Source organism: Danio rerio, chromosome 20, assembly GCF_052040795.2.
Source record: "Danio rerio strain M-AB ecotype USA chromosome 20, GRCz13ab, whole genome shotgun sequence".
Lineage (NCBI taxonomy): Eukaryota > Metazoa > Chordata > Actinopteri > Cypriniformes > Danionidae > Danio > Danio rerio.
In genome coordinates, this window is record NC_141040.1 from 35,158,694 (window position 1) to 35,179,147 (window position 20,454).

General features: G+C 36.5%; 1 protein-coding gene across 51 annotated transcripts in view; it reads left to right on the forward strand.

Moving 5' to 3' along the window:
- The window catches only part of otofa (otoferlin a), a 147,143-nt gene that overhangs the window by 116,467 nt on the left and 10,222 nt on the right, over nucleotides 1-20,454 (forward strand). For 5 of the 51 annotated variants that reach the window (XM_087297137.1, XM_087297138.1, XM_087297112.1 and 2 more), the window contains exons 25-44: nucleotides 523-657; nucleotides 1,392-1,553; nucleotides 1,782-1,853; nucleotides 2,081-2,200; nucleotides 3,543-3,704; nucleotides 3,804-3,966; nucleotides 4,775-4,845; nucleotides 5,304-5,333; nucleotides 5,445-5,579; nucleotides 6,955-7,030; nucleotides 7,449-7,588; nucleotides 7,972-8,109; nucleotides 8,190-8,327; nucleotides 8,591-8,718; nucleotides 9,650-9,820; nucleotides 13,078-13,238; nucleotides 13,325-13,467; nucleotides 15,559-15,647; nucleotides 18,174-18,272; nucleotides 19,953-20,194. In XM_087297137.1, the coding sequence (XP_087153263.1) occupies nucleotides 523-657; nucleotides 1,392-1,553; nucleotides 1,782-1,853; nucleotides 2,081-2,200; nucleotides 3,543-3,704; nucleotides 3,804-3,966; nucleotides 4,775-4,845; nucleotides 5,304-5,333; nucleotides 5,445-5,579; nucleotides 6,955-7,030; nucleotides 7,449-7,588; nucleotides 7,972-8,109; nucleotides 8,190-8,327; nucleotides 8,591-8,718; nucleotides 9,650-9,820; nucleotides 13,078-13,238; nucleotides 13,325-13,467; nucleotides 15,559-15,647; nucleotides 18,174-18,272; nucleotides 19,953-20,194 (2,575 nt within the window). Of the gene's footprint in view, nucleotides 1-522; nucleotides 658-1,391; nucleotides 1,554-1,781; nucleotides 1,854-2,080; nucleotides 2,201-3,542; nucleotides 3,705-3,803; nucleotides 3,967-4,690; nucleotides 4,846-5,303; nucleotides 5,334-5,444; nucleotides 5,580-6,954; nucleotides 7,031-7,448; nucleotides 7,589-7,971; nucleotides 8,110-8,189; nucleotides 8,328-8,590; nucleotides 8,719-9,649; nucleotides 9,821-13,077; nucleotides 13,239-13,324; nucleotides 13,468-15,558; nucleotides 15,648-18,173; nucleotides 18,273-18,433; nucleotides 18,533-19,952; nucleotides 20,195-20,454 lie in introns of all 51 variants that reach the window. The other 46 variants (XM_087297134.1, XM_087297085.1, XM_087297090.1 and 43 more) reach the window with 20 other exon arrangements.

The window sequence follows — 20,454 nt, forward strand, 5'->3', positions numbered from 1 at the left end:
AAACTGAAATTGGGGAAAAAATAAACAGGGGGCTAATAATTCAGGAGGGCTAATAATTCTGACCTCAACAACTGTATATAGGTAGTTACTGTTGTTGGTGTCACAGTGGCACAGTGGGTAGCACGATCACCTCACTGCAAGAAGGTCGCTGGTTCGAGGCCCGGTTGGGTTAGTTGGCATTTCTGTGTGGAGTTTGCATGTTCTGCCCGTGTTGACATGTGTTTCCTCTGGGTGCTCTGGTTTCCCCCACAGTCCAAAGACATACTGTATAGGTGAATTGAATAAGCTAAATTTCCATAGTGTATGTTTGTGAATGCAGAGTATGGGTGTTTCCCTGGTTTGGGTTGCGGCTGGAAGGGCATTGAAACAAATGCTAAGCAAAGTTGGCGGTTCATTCCGCTGTGGCAACCCCTGATTAATAGAGTGACTAAGCTGAAAAGAAAATAAATAAACAAATGACTTTTGTTGTTAAAAATCATCCTATTTTATAAATCATCAACCTATTTCTGCTGTATATTTCAGGTCCTCAGTGAGACTCTCTGTCCAACATGGGATCAGCTGCTTGTGTTTGATAATGTTGAACTTTACGGTGAGGCCGGTGAACTCCGTGATGACCCTCCAATCATTGTCATTGAGTTGTATGATCAAGACACTGTGGTAAGTTAGTTTCAAAAAGTCCACAAATAAAAACAGAATATCCAGGATTGAATGCTAGTTCAGCATTTTGTTGACATAATTCTCCCCATGTATGCGTCACGATAAGAGTGTGAAAATGTGCTCTATTGTCCTGACTTGATGTTTCTTCCTGTTTAAAATTTTCTGGTCCTGCCCTTTTGTTGGACGGCATTTTGGCTAAGTAGAGTGTGAAAGCTTATTTCAACACTGCTGTCAATTTCTGTTTGCATAGAAAACTGAATTCAACAAGGCATGCAAAAACTGGCATAGCTTGGAACTAAAAACAAGATCTTTCTTCTCGCTATTTCCTTACTTGTTGATAAAAATACAATTTTCTGTTGCGATAAACCTCTTGCATTCCCTGTGTTGTGACAGTCTAGAGAGCTAGCTAGTGGATGTTTTTTTATAGCTGTAGTATTTGTAGTCTGTAGTAATGATTGCTGTGGTTTATTTAATTGAGAACTGAGGGTCACGGTCAAATATAATATTAATGATCCTCTATTTATAATATTTAGACAGTATTTGAGTGCAAATGTTTTGGTTTGAAATTTAATCAAATCATTTGGAAATGACAACCAAAGATTGATTTTCAAATCTTAAAGCCGCAGCAATACAGTAGCCATGATGTGAAAGTGATTTTTCAAGCAATGTGCCCACACTGCCCCCTGGTGTTTGATGATGATATTGCAACTGCTGTGTTTTCGTGTGGCATCCAGGGGAAAGCTGAGTTTATTGGCCGAACATTTGCAAAACCACTTACTAAGATGGTTGATGAACACTACGGCCCACCGCGGTTTCCTCCCCAGCTCGAGTATTATCAGATCTACCGAGGAAACTGTGCTGCGGGAGATCTATTGGCTGCTTTTGAGCTTCTACAGGTATACAATGATTGATCTACAAGTACAATCTCAAATCTCCACTGAACTCTCTGTCAGTGCTTGGCCTAAATTTTCTTAAAATTTGCTTGAATAGTACAGCTGTGAATCACTCTTCTCTTTTCCTTCCACTTGTCCTTGATTCTTGGTCTCTTTTTTTTTTGTCATTTCCCATCTTTTTTATGTCCTGTCACGTTTGTCTGCTGTACTCTTTCATGGCACCTTTGACAGATTCCTTATGACGATGAGGAGATCAGAAGAGCTCTTATTGCTGTCCATGACTTTGCTGTGCCTCAGATCAAGGTGCAATAAAAAAGTAGCATTTTCTTTCTTTAATTGTTATCTTTGTTTTTCATTCGTCTGTCAGTGACTCCATCCTCTTTGCTATTGCTGTGCTTTGCTATTTTTCATGTTTTACGAGATTTAATCAAAATCGAGGAGTTAATCAGCAATATTAGTCAGTCATTACTTCAATATTCTTTTTCAGTTATGTTTTAGATTTTTCATTTAAAATATTTGTTTATAAACAGATTGGTCCAGCAGGGCGGGCAGCACTTCCTCCAATCGATGGACCGACCGATTCTGACCGTGGGCCCATTCTGCCTGTTCCATTGGGAATTCGACCAGTTCTCAGCAGATATCGCATCGAGGTGAAAACATGCCCCAGCCATAATAAGATTATTAAAGTGCTCCTGTGCTTTCATTTGTGAATGTAGCTGTTTGAATGTAAAAGGTCTGCAAAGTGCAAGTTAAATTGAGTTATTGTCTCCTAAAAGAAATAACTGATTCTGACCTGAGTCGTCGGTACTTCTAGTTTTACTTAATGGACAAACCTACTTGAGTTTGTAACAGCATTGCATTTGCATAATTCCAGCCTATGGTCTTTATTGGTTGCCTGTGGGCACGATGATGCTGCAGTGTACAGTCAAGCTCAAAATAATTCATACCCTTTGCAAAATTGGATTTAAAGTTACTTTTATTCAACCAGCAAGTTTTTATTATTATTATTATTTTTTTTTTGACTGGAAATTACACAGGCCTCTCCCACAAGAAGAAGATGCAACATTGAGGAAAAAAAAAATTTTAAGTAAAAATATTTATTTAAGTAACTCATTCATTCATTTCTTTTCGGCTTAGTCCCTTCATTAATGTGGGGTCGCCACAGTGGAATGAACCGCCTGCTTATCCAGCACATGTTTTACTGCATGCCCTTCCAGCTGCAGCCAATCACTGGGAAACATTCATAGACACTCATTCACACACACACTACGGACAATTTAGCTTACCCAATTCACCTATACCACATCTTTGGACTTGTGGGGGCACCCGGAGGAAAACTATGCCAATGCGGGGAGAACATGCAAACTCTACACAGAAATGCCAACTGACCCAGCCGAGGCTCGAACCTGCGGCCTTCTTGCTGTGAGGTGATTGTGCTACCCATTGCACCACCATGATGCCCCCTCTTTAAGTAACTATAAGTCAGAATTTACCAGGGGTATGAATAATTTTGGGCTTGTCTGTATGTGTAAGAAACTTTGGATGGATGTAAACTTTTTGAAGGAGACTTTCACAATAAGACTAGGAACTTTTTTAAAAAGCATATTGGGGCACTTTATTAAAGGCCTAGTTTACCCAAAACTTTTATCAACATTTACTCACCCTTCCAAACATTTATAAGTATATAAGTATATATATTTATTTCTGTTCAACACAAAAAAAGATATTTTGAAGAATTTTGGAAACCGGTATCCATTGGTGTCCATAGTAGAAATTAAAATACTACGGAAATCAATTATGAATTTCAACATTCTGTAAAATGTCTTCTTTTGAGATCATCAAGATTTGAAACAAGTGGAGGGTGAGTAAATGGATTTGACTTTGTGTGAACAGTTGTTTTACTACATATAGCTCATTTACTTTTTGCTTCAATATGATTATTATTATTAGTATTATTATTATTATTAATGTTTTTTTTTGTTTCTCACCTAGGTCCTGTTTTGGGGTCTGAGGGACCTTAAAAGGGTCAACCTGGCTCAGGTGGACCGACCTCGTGTGGACATTGAGTGTGCAGGGAAAGGAGTTCAGTCAGCCCTAATTCAAAACTACAAGAAGAATCCAAACTTCAGCACATTAGTAAAGTGGTTTGAAGTGGTGAGGGAAATTATACAGTTGTTGAAAATGTAAAAATATCTCCAATTCTTTTTTTTTTTTTTTTGGAAATTTTAAAATTCAAGCATTTTTGTCATGTAGGATCTGCCAGAAAATGAGCTGCTCCATCCACCACTTAATATTCGGGTAGTGGATTGCAGGGCATTCGGACGCTACATTTTGGTGGGGTCTCATGCTGTGACCACCCTTCGCAAGTTCATCTACAGCCCCCCAGACAAGACTGCTAACAACTGGGCTCACACAGGTACCTGTCATATGCCTACTATATATACCTACTGTATCTGTATATAACAAAATAATATTCTATTTAAAACTTTTCTTGATTTCCATGGTTTCAGTAGCATCAAATTTTCCTGTGATGATACTGAACCATGCCCCTTTTTTACACCATATATTAAATTAACATCTAATTAATATATGAAGTGATTCACTTATAATTGGATACACTACTGTGCAAAGTTTGGAGCTAGTAGGATTTTACACTGTTTCCACAAAATATATCTCTGAAAAAAAACTAACTGATGATCACAGTTACTATTGGTTGACTGGATTTGCCATTAAATGTAAAAAATGTAAATTTGTGTTTTGTTTTATAAGCTATTGATTAAAGTCTTCATATTTTAAACAGAATATATAAAAGCATTTTAGGATGATTTTCTGTTATGACAGTAGAAAATGTTTTCATTGAACTGAAATAAACATTGCTGTTATGCTGTATGTTTACATTTCCAAATACATGCAGCCTTAGGAGCATAAATGAGTTTCCAAAGCTATAAAATCTGACCAACCCCAAACATTTGAATAATAGTGTATAAGACAACTTGCTATTTCCTTTTTCCACCTTTTCTGATTTTCCAATCCTTTCCTCTCTTCTTTCTTTCTTTGATCTCTTCGTGGTTTTATCCTCTCTGTCTTGATGCTGGTCTCTGGTCATTGGTTGATGAATCTTATGACCCTGCCCACACCAGCTAGACTGGCCAATGGCTACCTGGCTCTCAGCAATGGGACGTCTCATTCCCGCCCCCAATCCCGTCCTGTTTCTTATCCCTCAGGTGACATTGTGGTCAACATGAGCCCTGAACCTAACATTAAGAAGATGGACACGGTTGTCAAGATTGAAGCTGTGAGTAGTGGAAGCATGCTGTCGTGTGTTAGAAAATGACTTTGTTTTTATTCACGTTTTGTTTGTTTTACTGCTTTAATAAATAAACCACCCAAAAATGAAAATTTACTTTCTTTCTTTTAAGAAAAAAAAAAAGATATTTTGAAGAATGTTGCTGATCAAACAGTTTCAATTAATTTCCAATGGTTGAAAAAACGGGTTGTTTAATTGTTACGTTTTCAAACTTTTTTTAACTATGATCTTTCTTTGCATTCATTATTGTATTTTTTAAATCATTTTTTTACTTAATAAATGAAAAAAAATGCTAAGTAAATTAAAAGTTTTGGGTGAACCATTCCTATAAGCTTAGTGTCCTATTTTAACAACAGCCATCATGCAATGTGTATGCTAGTGAGCTATTACTGTGGATGTTGTTTGTGCTGTATTTGATGTATGTCTTGTGTGACCTGTGCTTGTAGACCACCGATGCGGTTGTTAAAGTTGACTTGGTAAGTCTTTGCTTGGTTTAGACAGATTCAGACAGATAATGTTTACAGGAACCTGAATTACAAATTAGATTTAAAATAATATAAGCATCACAACTACCTTTGTGTTAACAGAATGAGGATGAGAAGGAGAAAGAAAAGAAGAAGAAGAAGAAGAAGAAAGGAGAAGAAGTGGAGGAAGAGGAGCCGGATGAGAGCATGCTGGACTGGTGGTCCAAATACTTTGCCTCAATAGAGACTATGATGGAGGTGGGAGAAACTGCCTTTCTGTTCAACTTCCTTCAAGATTCTTTTCATTTTTACTTTATATATATTTTTTTAAAATGCTGTGCGATATCCTGCCAGTAACAGCACTCGTCCAGTCTCTTAAGGCTTCAACCTTGTGTATCACTCCGCCCACATACAGCGACAAGCAGAGGACACAGTTTGACAAATATTCCTGCTGTTGGGCAACACAATGTACTTTGAGGCTTTTTTAGTCGAGAATGTAGTTGTTCAGATTGCAACTATGCAATTTATTTACAAGGATAGTGCCAATTTTTAAAAATATTTATAATTTCTGAGTGACAGCGTGTCAGCGGCCATTAGCCTGTCTTTGAGCAAAGACGGTTGATAATGTTCATCCACAAGATGGCGTCAGAGACCGCATAATAAGCCCTAAGAGAAACTTTCTAAGTCGATCCCTCTCTTTTGTATGTTGTAGTGCTGTATTTATACCATAGTAATATTGTGATCTCCCTATTGCAAAAGAGAAATACATCTCTGTAGACTGATGGCCTTTCATGCCGTTCAGCCTTATAATCTTAAAATGTGAGCAAAATCACCTGTTTTGTCTTCACTTTAGACATTACGCTGGAGAATCATTCAAATACTAGCTCTTAAGTGACGTTGGTGAAGTAGCTACGGTTTCTGCTGTTTTGACTTCAGCTGCAGATGTGTAGGATTGGCGAAGAAACTAGTTCCTCTGATTAAAGGGTTTTGAGACTCTCCGTGTTTGATTTTCTTTTTCTTATACACACGATTATGCCGTCAAACTGTGGTATTAACGCAATGTCACATGAGTTGAGGTGCGATGTGGCTGTATATTGTCACTGGTAGGACACTAAGGCACTCGGCCGCACGCCTCCCACCAGTGTCGATATACAGCAACATCACACTGCTACTTGTTTGATATTGCTCATATATATATATTTATACAGTATATAGCGGCTTTAAAATGAGTTTAAATAAATTCAATTATTATTTTAGTTTATTAAAGGTTAAAAAATCTACTAAACCATTACCACTTTTTTCTACACCCTATGATAATTTGCACAAATTATGAAAGTAATTTCTGTAAAACTGTAAATAATTAGTAAGTGTTTTAAAGAAGGAGTCCAGTGAAGTAATATTCTCCTCACTATTCTATTATCAGATTTTAAAAGAAAACTATGCTGTAAATCTGTGATCCTGCTCTTTTATTCCCTTCAAAATGTAATTTGAAATGTCCTGGAAAATGAAAAATTAAGAACCTAAGCTAAAAGTTTTGGTTTTAGTTCTGCAGAATATGAATCCATGTACCATCTCTTTAATAATATGGAATGTGTCATACTGTATTTTACATCACAATATACTTTCTTTGCAGAATCTAAGAGCTCAGGAGGCCGCTCAGGCAGAGGCAGAGGAAAGAGAAGATTTGGAGATTGCAGCAGAGAGTGCAGGTAAACACAGAATTTAGTGTGGACTAAAGCATAGATACATGTTTAGATGAGCATCATCCCATATCCACTGTTGTAGTCACTGTTGACATTAAACTATTAGTACGTATCTCCTTTTCACGCCATGAAAGCTAGAAACATGTTTTGATACTATTTAATATTTCCTACTTATTGGGTACATTTATGCTTTAAGAGTGTTAATATAATAAGTTACAGCTATTATTATTATTATTATTATTATTATTATTATTATTATTATTATTATTATGAGTCATCTGTTATTTTAGGTCTTTAACTCTCATGGCTTGAAACATCACTGTTCACTATAAACATCCATTCAGACTGTCATTGTGCTGTAAAGTAGATGTGCTCACATGTCTTTCATATCCATTCGTACCTACCCATTCACTCCTAACCTCAGAGATCAAAGCTGATGACTTTCCTATGAAAGGCACCAAACCTAAAGAGAAGAGCAAAGACAAGAAGAGCACCAAGGACAAAAAGAAGAACAACGATGGCACAGAAAAACGACCTCCAAAACCAAAAGTTGATGAACTCATGGTCAGTGCTTCTTCTTGAACATATTAGTCTTCTATTCTTGCCTTGTAAAAACAAATTCATTTGAAATGTACTCACACTACTGTTTGTCATAAGAAAGATTTATGTGTTTATGCATTTATTTACTGAAAAAAAACAATTAGTTGTTCTCTTTGAATAATCCTGTTACATTAAGGACTGGAGTAAAGGCTGAAAATATTCAGATTTGACATCACAGGAATAAGTTAAAGCTTAAAATATATTAAAATAGGAAACATTTAATATTTTTGAGTGTTTTTGATCAATTAATGCAATATTGAAAAGTGTCTTCCACACTTTGTAACAGAAGTATACAAGATAAAAGAACTGTAATCTGAAGAAATCCAAGCTAAAGATCTTTATCTCAGGTGTACAATAAAGAGCTGGAGAGTGAGTTCGGTAGCTTTGAGGACTGGCTTCACACCTTCAACCTGTACCGAGGAAAGGCTGGAGATGATGATGACCACAATGTGGTTGATGAGGACAGAATTGTGGGCAGATTCAAGGTAAGAATGAGTAAAACACAAAACACTGTATACATTCAAAGTGTGAAATGATTTTGATATTTTGTCTTCTTATGAACCAGGGCTCCCTCTGTATGTATAAACTACCACTGTCTGAGGAGATCACCAGAGAGGCAGGATTTGATCCAAACATGGGCATGTTCCAGAGTATTCCTCACAATGACCCTATCAACGTTCTTGTCAGGATTTATATCATTCGAGTGAGTGTATTCAACTCCAAAGATTTAAGTTGACTTCACTTGTGTGCACACAATAACATGTGTGTTACAAAATGTAAATGTGATAATAGCAGACACTTAAACAGTACACTATACATGCTTACCATATAAGTGATGTGCAGTGCACTATATGCATATCCATTGTATGTATAAATCTGGTGTATACATTAGGGTTAAGTTGAATGTGTTTTATGCACTGTTCCTTATCTGCTAAATCTGCTTAAGAAAAATGAATCTCTACTCAGGCCACAGACCTGCATCCTGCAGATATAAATGGAAAGGCCGACCCTTATATAGTCATTAAATTGGGAAAGTCAGACATTCGAGACAAGGAGAACTACATATCCAAGCAGCTGAATCCTGTCTTTGGAAAGTGAGTAGTAATCCAAACAAACTAGTCAAGTGGATTTCGTTTAAGCTAGAAATTTTAGTTTAGGTACCAATTCTCACTATTAAATGGAGTTAACTTGTTGAAAAGGTTCGGCGGCGGAACCACGCCTCACACCTACTCCCTATTTTCTCGAATCTGCACTTGCAGATTTTTAGCCCATCATTGATTCTGTTTATTTACTTGTGTAAATGTGTGTAAATTCATATTTATTCAGTTTTTAAATTAAATTCAGTAATATTATTGACTAATATTAAAACATTTATATGATTTATTTACATTATAGTTTGTAAAGTTATATTTTCTGTCTTTTAGTAGAGATATTATTTGAGAGATTTGCTTTGTTTGCCAAATAAATGATCTAATTGGATTTGCATTGTAAACAATTCATACAAGTTTAAAATATGTTACTTTTAGTTCATATTTTAAGGTTTTAGTCATGACACTCCCAAAATAATTAGAGACGGTACCCCCACTCTAAGATTTTGGGCATCATCGTAGGATGCCCGATCAACCTACCTACCTGTTCACTGTTTATCATCTTATTTCCCTTCCCCTTCATGCCACTGTTCTCTTACCATCCCCTTCATTTCTACGATAAAGTCTAGCTCAAAGTTTGCTGTGGTCTATGCTGGTGAACTAGTGGTTTATTACTTGCCTATTATTAAGATATTGGCTGTTTATTTGTGCTTTTAAACTACAAATTCGGCCTGATTTTTTTCTGCATCTCTCATAATAACCAATAACTAAACTACTACGTTAATAACTATTAATGAGCAGGGAATTAGAAGTGTATTGAGCTAAAAGTCATAGTTAATGGTTTGTTAATAGTGAGAATTGTACCTTAAAATAAAGTGTGATAAATTTTTTTTATTATAACTTAAAAACACAATCTCCTTTCTCCACTCTCCATAAGGTCATTTGATATAGAGGCCACGTTCCCAATGGAGTCTATGCTGACTGTGGCAGTGTATGACTGGGATTTAGTCGGAACTGATGACCTGATTGGTGAGACTAAGATTGATTTGGAGAACAGATACTACAGCAAACACAGAGCCACATGTGGCATTGCTTCCAACTACTCTGTGTAAGTGTCTTCCACTGTTTACTTTCTACAGGAAGGTAGCACTTAATGGGTGCTATAGAGTGTTTTCATTTTGGGGTTGTCAATTGCTAATAGTTTTTTTTTTTTGTGATGTGACAATTCATGAAATTGATTTCATATATCAACCCATATAGAAATCTGATCTATGGTAATATATGCAACTTACATACATGTATATGGCATAGAAGTTCATATTTTGATTTCACATATATAAAATGTAAATATGCAACATACATTATAAAGTATTGCAAAAATTGTTCCACTTATTTATTTATTTATTAATTAATTTATTTATTTATTTATTATGATTCACACCCCAGAGGTATGTAAGCGAACATTTTTGTAATATTTGTAAAATGCAAATATGAACTTGTATCTCTTATATGCATTTTGCATATGTATCCATGCATCATTTTTCTTTATGGGAACAACTAAAACTAGAAAAGTAATGTACGTAAGCAAAATTTATGGTGGCTTGAGAAAGCCTAGCCTGAAAGATAGAAGTAGTTTTAAAGTGTAAGTACCTAAAATAGTTTTATAAGAAGTTTGAAACAGTTGGCATAGATCAGTGGTTCCCAAACTTTTTGTTGTGTGCACCCCTTTCTAATATTTGACACCTGTCAAGCACCCCTTTCTCCGATTAAACTCCACCTTTTTAACTACAATAACTAAATAATATTTTCTGTATACATTATTAAAATAAAAATAACAAAATACGTGAATTTAATGGTTGAGCTTTTATGAAAATGGCAATTTTCACAGTTCATCTGGCATGTTTTTCATCGCTAGAGCTTCTTGATGGATGCTGCAGTCTACCCGGGAAACTGATGGTCCATTCCTACTGTCACTTGACTTCTTTAAAGTGCCAGTTTTTATCCAGGTGTCCATTTTGATGAATATAGTAAGCAAAAACAAAAAAAAACAAAAAAAAAAACAAATGTACTATTCCTTAGCGCCTAATGTGAAAGGGTGGGGCTTTTGTGACGCAGACGTGAAACCGCGACATGATTGAGCATGCATAGGTTGTAAATTACAATTTATATCGTGTTTTTTTCTCTCTCTGTGAATTTATTTTCCCTCAAAAATATGACATCTGAAATTCACCCAAGATACATGCATTAAAATAAAAAAGATAAATTCTTCCACCATTAAAAACATTCTCTCGCACACCCCTGGTGGTCAGACTGTGCACCCCTAGGGTTGCACACACCCCAGTTTGGGAACCGCTGGCATAGATAGATAAGCACATACAGTTGAAGTCTGAATTATTAGCCCCCTTTTGATTTTGATTTTCTTTTTTAAATATTTCCCAAATTATGTTTAACAGAGTAATGGAATTTTCACAGTATGTCTGATAATATTATTTTCTTCTAGAGAAAGTCTTATTTGTTTTATTTTGGCTAGAATAAAAGCAGTTATTAATTTAAAAAAAAAAAAACATTTTTGGGACAAAATTATTAGCCCCTTTAAGCTAATTTTTTTCGATAATCTACAGAGCAAATCATCGTTATACAATAACTTGCCTAATTACCCTATCCTGACTAGTTAACCTTATTAACCAAGTTAAGCCTTTAAATGTCACTTTAAGCTGTATAGAAGTGTCTTAAAAAATATAAAGTAAAATATTATCTACTGTCATCATGGCAAAGATAAAATAAATCAGTTATTAGAAATGAGTTATTAAAACTATTATGCTTAGAAATGTGTTGAAACAATCTTCCCTCCATTAAACAGAAATTGGGGGAAAAATAAACAGGGGCGCTAATAATTCAGGGGGGCTTATAATTCTGACTTCAACTGTATATGTTAGCATGTTTCTAGGATGGATTGGAATGTTTCTTGCTAGGCGGTTGATAGTGGTTCGGAGTGGTTGCTAAGGTGTTTCTAATTGGCCGCTACGGTGTTCTGAATGCTTGCTCAGTTGTAGCTAGGTGGTTGCTAGGGTGTTCTGAGTGGTTGCTAAGCGGTTGCTAGGTTGTTTTGACTGGTTGTTAAGGTGTTGCTAGACAGTTGCTTAGGTGTTCTTAGTGGTTGCTAGGCAGTTGATAAGGCATTGCTAGAGTGTTTTGAGTGGTTACTAAGCATTGCTAGGCGGTTGCTCGGGTGTCCTAGGTGGTTGCTAAGGTGTTGTTAGGTGGTTGCTAAGGGGTTTTAAGGGGTTGCTAGGGTGTTCTTGGTGGTTGCTAAGGTGTTGCTAGGCAGTTGCTAGGGTGTTCTTGGTGGTTACTAAGGTGTTGCTGGGTGGTAACTAAGGTGTTCTGAGTGGTTGCTAAGGCATTGCTAGGTAGTTGCTAAGGTGTTTTAGGTCATTGCCAAGGGGTTGCTAAAGTGTTGTTAGGTTGTTGCTAAGGTGTTCTAGATCATTGCTAGGGTGTTCTGAAGGGTTGCTAGGAAGTTGCTAAGGTTTTGCTAGGTGGTTGCTAAGGTGTTACCAGGTGGTTGCTAGGTGGTTGCTAAGATGTTGCTAGGCAGTTGCTAGGGTGTGCTCTAGTTGCTAAGGCATTGCTATGTGGTTGCTAATGTGTTGCTAGGCGGCTGCTAAGGTGTTGTAGGTCATTGCTAAGGTGTTGCTAGGCGGTTGCTAAGGTGTTATAAGTAGTTGCTAGACAGTTGCTAACATGAATTGAATTAGCATGGTTCTAGTATGATTTATCATGAGGCTAGCATGTTTCCAGTATGAACTATTATGTTGTTAGCATGAATTTAGTATGAATTAACATGTTGCTAATATAATTAGTATGTTCGTATGTTTATTAGTATCGAGTATGGATTAGTATATTGCTAGTATGCATTGGTATGTTATTAGTATGTTCAATGTACAGTCAATGGCAGTATTTTCACAATGGAAGTCAATGGGACAGTTGCTAAGATGCCATAAGTAGTTGCTAGAGTGTGGCTAGTAAGTTGAAAGGTCATCAGTGATCGGCAGATTGGTAGTCTGAATTAAATGAGCCAATGGGACTTTTCCAAATGCTCCGGGTCAGTTTTCGGAAAACCGTAGGTCGGATCAGTTGGAAAAGATATAGCAATGTAATTCAGTGTAGTTTGGAGGTTTGGTAGTTGAAGTATGAACGGTCTAGGAAAAGATGTGCTCCTAAATTATTCTCAAAAGAAGAAGTTTATTCCAGTATGTTGGCTTTCTCAAGCCACCATAAATATATCATAATAAATTTGACAAACTGAAAGTCTTTGGTGACAGTAGGTAAAAGTTAAATTTAATTCTCATCAAATCCATCCAGCCATGGTTATAATGTATGGAGAGATCCTCAGAAACCAGCTCAGATCCTGGCTAAGTTGTGCAAAGAAGGTAAACTGGATGGACCTCACTATGGACCTGGGGGAAGAGTCAAAGTTGCAAACCGGATCTTTCTTGGGCCGACAGAAATTGAGGATGAGAGTGGTGAGACATTTGTAAAGCTAATATAGAGCTTGTATTGATGTTTTTCAGTCATACGTGAAAACATATTGATTTTGTTTGGCTTACAGGTCTGAAAAAACAAACAGAAGAACACTTGGCGCTCACAGTCCTTAGACATTGGGAGGAAATCCCACGTGTTGGTTGCAAACTCATCCCTGAGCATGTGGAGACGAGGCCTCTCCTCAACCCAGACAAGCCAGGCATAGAGCAGGTAGGAAAGAGTGGACAAGAAAATAGTGCTGGGATCATGGTTCACACTGTGTTCTTGCTGAATTTTTCATCATTGGAAACAAAATTCAGAGAACATGATGGATTATTTTGAACAATTGCATATTAATAATGCCTGGGTCAATGGGTAGTTTATTTCAGTATGTTGAGCTGGAGCTTTCTTTTTTGCTTATCATTCACTTATAACGAACTAAGGGTAAGAGGGAGGTGTTTAAGAATATTGTGGCTGAAGCCGTCAAACTGACGTCAAAGGTGACAGACCACCACTCCAAATGTAGAAGCAAATGGTCAGATTTTGATTGAAGATTACTGAAACCTTTTTTTCAGTGGATAAATAGATTAATTAATCACTTAAATGAATTGTGTGGTAGAAAAATAAACATGGTAAATTTAGATTTTACACAGAATTTAAGATGTTTCCAGGGAATCCCCCTAAAACAGTCAGTTGAGGCATTTTGCTTTACTACCCTGCTCAATTTCCTTATTGAAGCTGAGTAAAAAGTTATTTTAAAGGGGAGAAATCATCGCCTGCTCAGACCCTATAGGGATTGGTGAATGAACAGAGATTCTGTTGTGATTGGGCAATGGGCAGAATTTTGTCAGTTATCAGTTCACAAAACTGCATTGAACAGTTAATTTGTGAATTGCACTTCTCTGACTGCAACTGTTCTTAAGTTAACAACTCACTGATTCAAATGAGGCGACGTAGTGATGCTGTAGGTAATGCTGTCTCCTCACAGCAAGAAGATCGCTGATTCGATCCTCGGCTCAGTTGGCGTTTCTGTGTGGAGTTTGCATGTTCTCCCTGCGTTCGCGTAGGTTTCCTCCGGGTGCTTTGTCTTATGTATTTTTGCCATAGACTAGTGTTTTCTTTCATTCATGTTCCTTTGGCTTAGTCCTTTTATTTATCAAGAGTTGCCACAGCGGAATGAACCACCAACTTTTCCAGCATATGTGTTACACAGCGGATGCCTTTCCAGTTGCAACCCAGTACTGGGAAACATCCATACACACTCATTCTCTCATACACTACGGCCAATTTAGTTTATTCACTTACCCTATATCGCATGTATTTAAGCCAGGTCTCGAACCAGCGACCTTCTTGCTGTGAGGTGACAGTGAGCCACAGTGTCGCCATACTAGTGTACTGTATATGATATGTTATTTTTTGTTTCCACTATTGAATTATTATGCATTATGGATATGACAACTTTTGGTAATAAATTTTTCTTGCAAAATAAACATTCATCAGTAATACTTTTAATACTTAAGTACATTAAAAATCAAGTACTTTTACATTAAGTGAAGTTTATTTATAAACTAATTTCGAGAGTATCACATGCTAAAGATTGCTTGCGGCTGGCCCAGCATTATCCAATTCATGATAAATCAATCAGACGATTCCTAAGTCACTATAAATGCCCTAAGTTCCATATGACAGCCAGCTTTATTTTGAAAAATTCCTCCTTCCACCCCTACTGTGGCCCAGCGGTTAGCACTATTGCCTCACAGCAACATCACCTGTTCTAGTCCTTACCAAGCCAGTCGACGTTTCTGTGCAGAGTTTACACGTTCTCGCCATGCTCACGTGGGTTTCCCCCAGGTTCCCTGGTTTTCTCCCACCATCCAAAAACTTAAGTTAATTGACTAATCCAAATCGGCACCATAGACATGCTCCTTCTAAGTAGTTTTCTCTTAAGAGCAATCACTATCTGTTCATTAGCTACTACAGCAGGGGAGTTCTTGAGATCTACCTGAGCTCAAACTCCCCTCTTACCCTGCAAACGGGAAGGAGCCCACAGGCTCAAGAATCTTATGAGCTCAGGGCTCTCAGCATGCCAAACAAGCTTTATAATCAATCATCAGCTAAATGTGAACTCTTGAAATGCAAGTAAAATTTAAAAAGAAGGCTTTATACTTTACTGGAATATCATTTTGTTGGGGCATTCAGACTTTCACATAAGTGCCTGATGATGTGTACTTTATCCACCAATTCTGAAAACGCAAAGTGGTGCATTTGATCATTGTTTTAGTGCAATATCAAATCCTCAATTGTTTTCTCTCAATCTCAAAGGGAAGGATTGAAATGTGGGTGGACATGTTTCCTATGGATGTCCCAGCACCAGGACCAGCCATTGATATATCGCCACGCAAACCAAAGAGGTATATGATTCCATTATTTTATTTCATTTTTAGTTCAAGCTTTTAGTGGTTTCAGTTATTCAGTTTTAAGGAATTAATAATTGACTTGTGCATTGTGTTGCAGTCATTTCACATGCTTTATCTTAAGGAGTATGCAACTATACTCAACTATACGTATGCAACTATACTATTAAAAAGTCCCATTTTAATACAGTATGTGCATCAGTGAGTTGAAGATGAGACTAAAATAGGAAGCTTTAATAATCAGTCCTGCTGAGATCACATACTCACTATTAGTTCATTGCACCCTCAAGCGAGGAACAGATTGCTTTATTTGGACTGTGTGTGCAATTAATATTCTTTGGATGATTTAATCGCCTTGGATGAAGCCATGGCTTTGAATGGTGTATTGCCAAACTAAAGAAGGTCTTTTTTTTCTTCTGCTGTCTCTTATAATTGTTTACTATCATTTTCAATTGTGTTCGACTACAGTGATACAGCTAGAGTTTAGAGACAAAGAAACCACTCAGGGTTTGTAGATAAAACATATCTTTATTTTCCTCCCATATTTACTCTGCCAGCTTCGCACCTCCATCTGCATTAATTTCTTCTTTTTAATCATCTAAAATAAACCTCCACAACAAAATCAAATACAAGACCAGGCATGTGCATTAAGAAAATAATAAAAAGTTATGATTACTAATCTGACAAAATTACATGTCAAGATTACCACATTATGCATTTTTGAGGGTTAAAAAAGTTTTTTTGCCAGATAACACCAAAAAATGTTATAGTTGTAATTAAAAACTTATATACACAGCATATTGACATTTTGACTTTCATCAGCTTTCATTATATTTTAGTTTACCATTTTTATTCGTTTCTGTTCTTTGATTTCATATATTTTAATTTAGTTCTGTTTTAGAGTGTGTTTAGTGTGTGTAGATGGCGTGAAACAAACTTTTGCAGCTCTCCACAATCGTTCTCTGACCGGTCTTCTAGACTATTGCGTCTTGTTCCCTGATTCGTCAGGATCCTCTCATATGACCGTTAAGCAACTGGTACATTGCAAGTACAGATGGCGCACAAAATGCACATGCCCAGTGAAGATGAAGGGTCACTTATCATGCATTTTAGACTGTTTAGTGTGGAAGAATACTTTTTTTCCTGAAACTCAGTAAAAACACAGATTTAGACCGGGAGCAATTTTATTCTAATGTGACATTATTAATAAAACATGCACTATTTTGAATGCAGTCTAATGCTGTTTTCACACCTGCATTATTTAGTTCACTTGAATCGCACTAGAGTTCAGTTTCCCTCTTAGTGCTTTTTTTTTTTGGGCAGGTGTGAATGTAGCACTCGAGTGTGCACCAAAAGCAGACCAAAAAAGTGTACAGAGGCCTTCTTGAAGAGGTGGTCTTTCAAACGAACCCTGAATCGGTTTGTTTGGGGTGAGAACATGATCTGAACTAATACAGACCCAACTGCAAAAAGTATTGCACCTTTTTGGACTAAACCCAGCTGATGTTGCAAAGATTATTGAATACACAAGACATGTCACTCTTTTTGAATGGGGAAAAGTTTAACGGTCATTATGGTAAATGAAGCCCCACCTACTAGTACAGGAGCCAATCATCGATCACTATATGGCGAATAAATCCCACCGTCCAAGGCGATCGCTATAGACTGACGATTCTCTGGGACAGGGGCTCGGACCAGACGTGAGTTTCTGCAGATTTTGTGTGATTTAGATGTTTAGAAATTAAACTAAAGACACAGTTATAGTTTAATTTTATTGGTGTTTCCTAATACGAAATTTTATTGTAAGCTTGGCAAGCAGTTTTGGAGAATATGATGTTCTTCCATTCAGACAAAATGCCAGAGCATAATGCCAGAGAGGTGTTTTAAAGATGGCCACTGAGTAAAATGACTTGCCTTAAAGGGACTTTGGGCATTGGCATTTTCCTGTATGTTAATTCTAACCAATCGAAGTGAAGTTTCACAAACTAATTTCGAGAGGAGCATGTGATAGGATTGACTGCAGCTGGTCCCTATCGCTATTAGTAAGCCAATTGGATAATTCCAAATTTAACATAAATATCCAACCTAACTTCATTCCCTATCTTCGATCCCTATCTTCATTTGTCACATGACTGCATTTTTGTTCATTTCTATTGGTTCGGACTAAAACCATCAGTGTGTTGTGAAAAGGCAGAAAACGACAGAAAAATGCTAAAATGTATAATTTGTTGCCCTTGGTCCGGACCAAAGGAACCAAACCACATATGTGAAAGCACCCTTAGAGAACCAGAACTGACTGTAAAGAGAACACAAGTGTGAACACACCTTTGGTTTAATTCATTTCAATTTAGTAACTTTTATTTTTTCTATTAAGTTTTTACACTTGATTCATCTCAGTTTTCAAAAATGCTCTTCATAGATAAAACTTCATTGTTTTATTTTTTTTTTACAGTAGTTAGTGATAATAACCTAGGTTTGAGATGATGCTCTCATTGTTTTCCTTCCCCTCCACTCGTCTCCCAGATATGAGCTCAGGGTGATAATATGGAATACTGACGAGGTAATTCTGGAAGACGATGATTACTTCACAGGGGAAAAGTCCAGTGACATTTTTGTGAGGGGGTAGGTATGGGCAGCTGTGTGACAAGTGTGTGGTTAATCGGTTGCCTTTGTTTGTTTGTTTCTGTTTCCTTTTGTTTGTCTGTCTTGTTGCTTTGGTGTTTTTTTTTTTTTTTTGTCTATCCCCCTCCTTGCCCCCGCGTCATTGCTGTGCTGTTCTCTAGCTTTGAGCTTCGTGTTATTATTTGGAACACTGATGACGTAATTCTAGAGGACGATGCTTTCATGACAGGAGAGAAGATGTCAGACATCTATGTCAGGGGGTAAAGACGACACGATCGCATGGCTTGACTGCTCTGCCCATCAGAAACCTGCACTTACCCCTTCCATTTAAAACAAATGAATGAAAAACCACCTTTCACATACAGTAGATCCAAGTTAAAGGGTTAGTTCACCCCAAAAAATTAAATTATGTTATTAGTTACTTCCCTTCATGTCGTTCAAGTTCCCTGAGACCTTTGTTCGTTTTCGGAGCACAAATGAAAAATATTTTAGATAGATAGATAGCAATGGTCACAAGACATTCAAAGTCCAGAATGACCAAAAATGGCCAGATAAATTTAAAAAGTCAATATTTTGACAACTTTGAATGTCTCAGGACCATTGCTATTTATGAGAGAGCTCCTGGAGTTCATCTAAAATACCTCAAAAGGATCCAGGGTATTGAAATGACATGATGATAAGCGATTAATAACACAATTCTCATTTTTGGGTCAAATAACCCCTTAAACAGGACCATATCATTCCAAAAGTGGCTGTTTTACCTCTGAAATAATTTGATTATATGCGCTAAAATTAGTAGAAATGTAAATAATTGGTGTACATTAAATATATATATATTTTTTACATTTAACATTTAATAGTTAATGTAATATTTTATAACTGGTATGGTCTTGGTTTGTTGGTACATTTTTTTTTCAAATGTCTTGGAGTCTGAGATGTCTTTCTAATCAATTACTGCATGAAAGCATAAGATCTGTCTGTTTGCATGCCAAAACTAGCATTTGCATACTAACGTTTTGATTCTCGATCCGTCTCAAGAATTGAATAGATTTTTTTCTATGCATGCATCTGCTCTATATTGTTGTCTATAATAGCTGAAATAAATCATGATACACGGGATCTTTGTATATTGCTGATTTATTGGGACAGGCTACTTTTTCAAACTGATACGCTTTACAACTTAAGTGCAAATAATGGAGTTGATACCTGGTCAAGGATCTCTTTTTCTTTTTTATTTGCAGAGAGTGCAGGAGTAATTGCATGCACTCTTTTTCAAATTAGATTATTAAAAAAGGAGTAACATGCACATAACACAAGTCAGGAACTGATGATCTACAGTACACATTATTTACAATTTTATGTTTTTTTATAGTATAAAAAGTCAAATTTTTATATATATTAAGTGGTTAAAAACACTAAGTATAGGGTGGAATATGTTTGTTTTTTTTGTTCAGTTTCCTGATGCATTATGGATTTTCAATATATAATGTATAAATTATATTATGCATGTTGTCTCTGGTATTTCCGTCTATACATTTTAGTTTTACAAGTTTAGAACATTTGTGCATGTTTTGTTGTGCAAGATATATGAGGAGTCATTGTTGATCCTGTTGCTTGTAAATTGTTTGTATAAATATTAAAATTGCATGTAACAATTGAAAAAAATGTTCCTCTGCTCAGCTGGCTTAAAGGACAGCAGGAGGACAAACAGGACACCGATGTACATTATCACTCTCTAACTGGAGAGGGAAACTTCAACTGGCGCTTTGTCTTCCCCTTTGACTATCTCATGGCCGAGGAGAAGATTGTTATCTCCAAGAAGGAATCAATGTTTTCCTGGGATGAGACTGAGTATAAGATCCCTGCTCGACTCACCCTTCAAGTATGGGATGCCGATCACTTTTCTGCAGATGATTTTCTGGGTAAGCTTACAATTAAACATTTTTAAGGCTCTACAGTGTGACCGTGTCTTTTTTTATTTCTGGAAGCTCTAAAGGTTGTTGTTGGCTTTGGACAAGCAATTCAACCTTTAAATAAAAAAAAAGAATGTTGGTTTTTTTATGTTTAAATGGCTAAATTTACATGGACATCAGTAATCAAATTGTTTGCCTTAATTTCAATACAACAATAATATGATTAAGGTGTTTACATGACTTGTCTCTTGAATGTTCTTTTAATGATC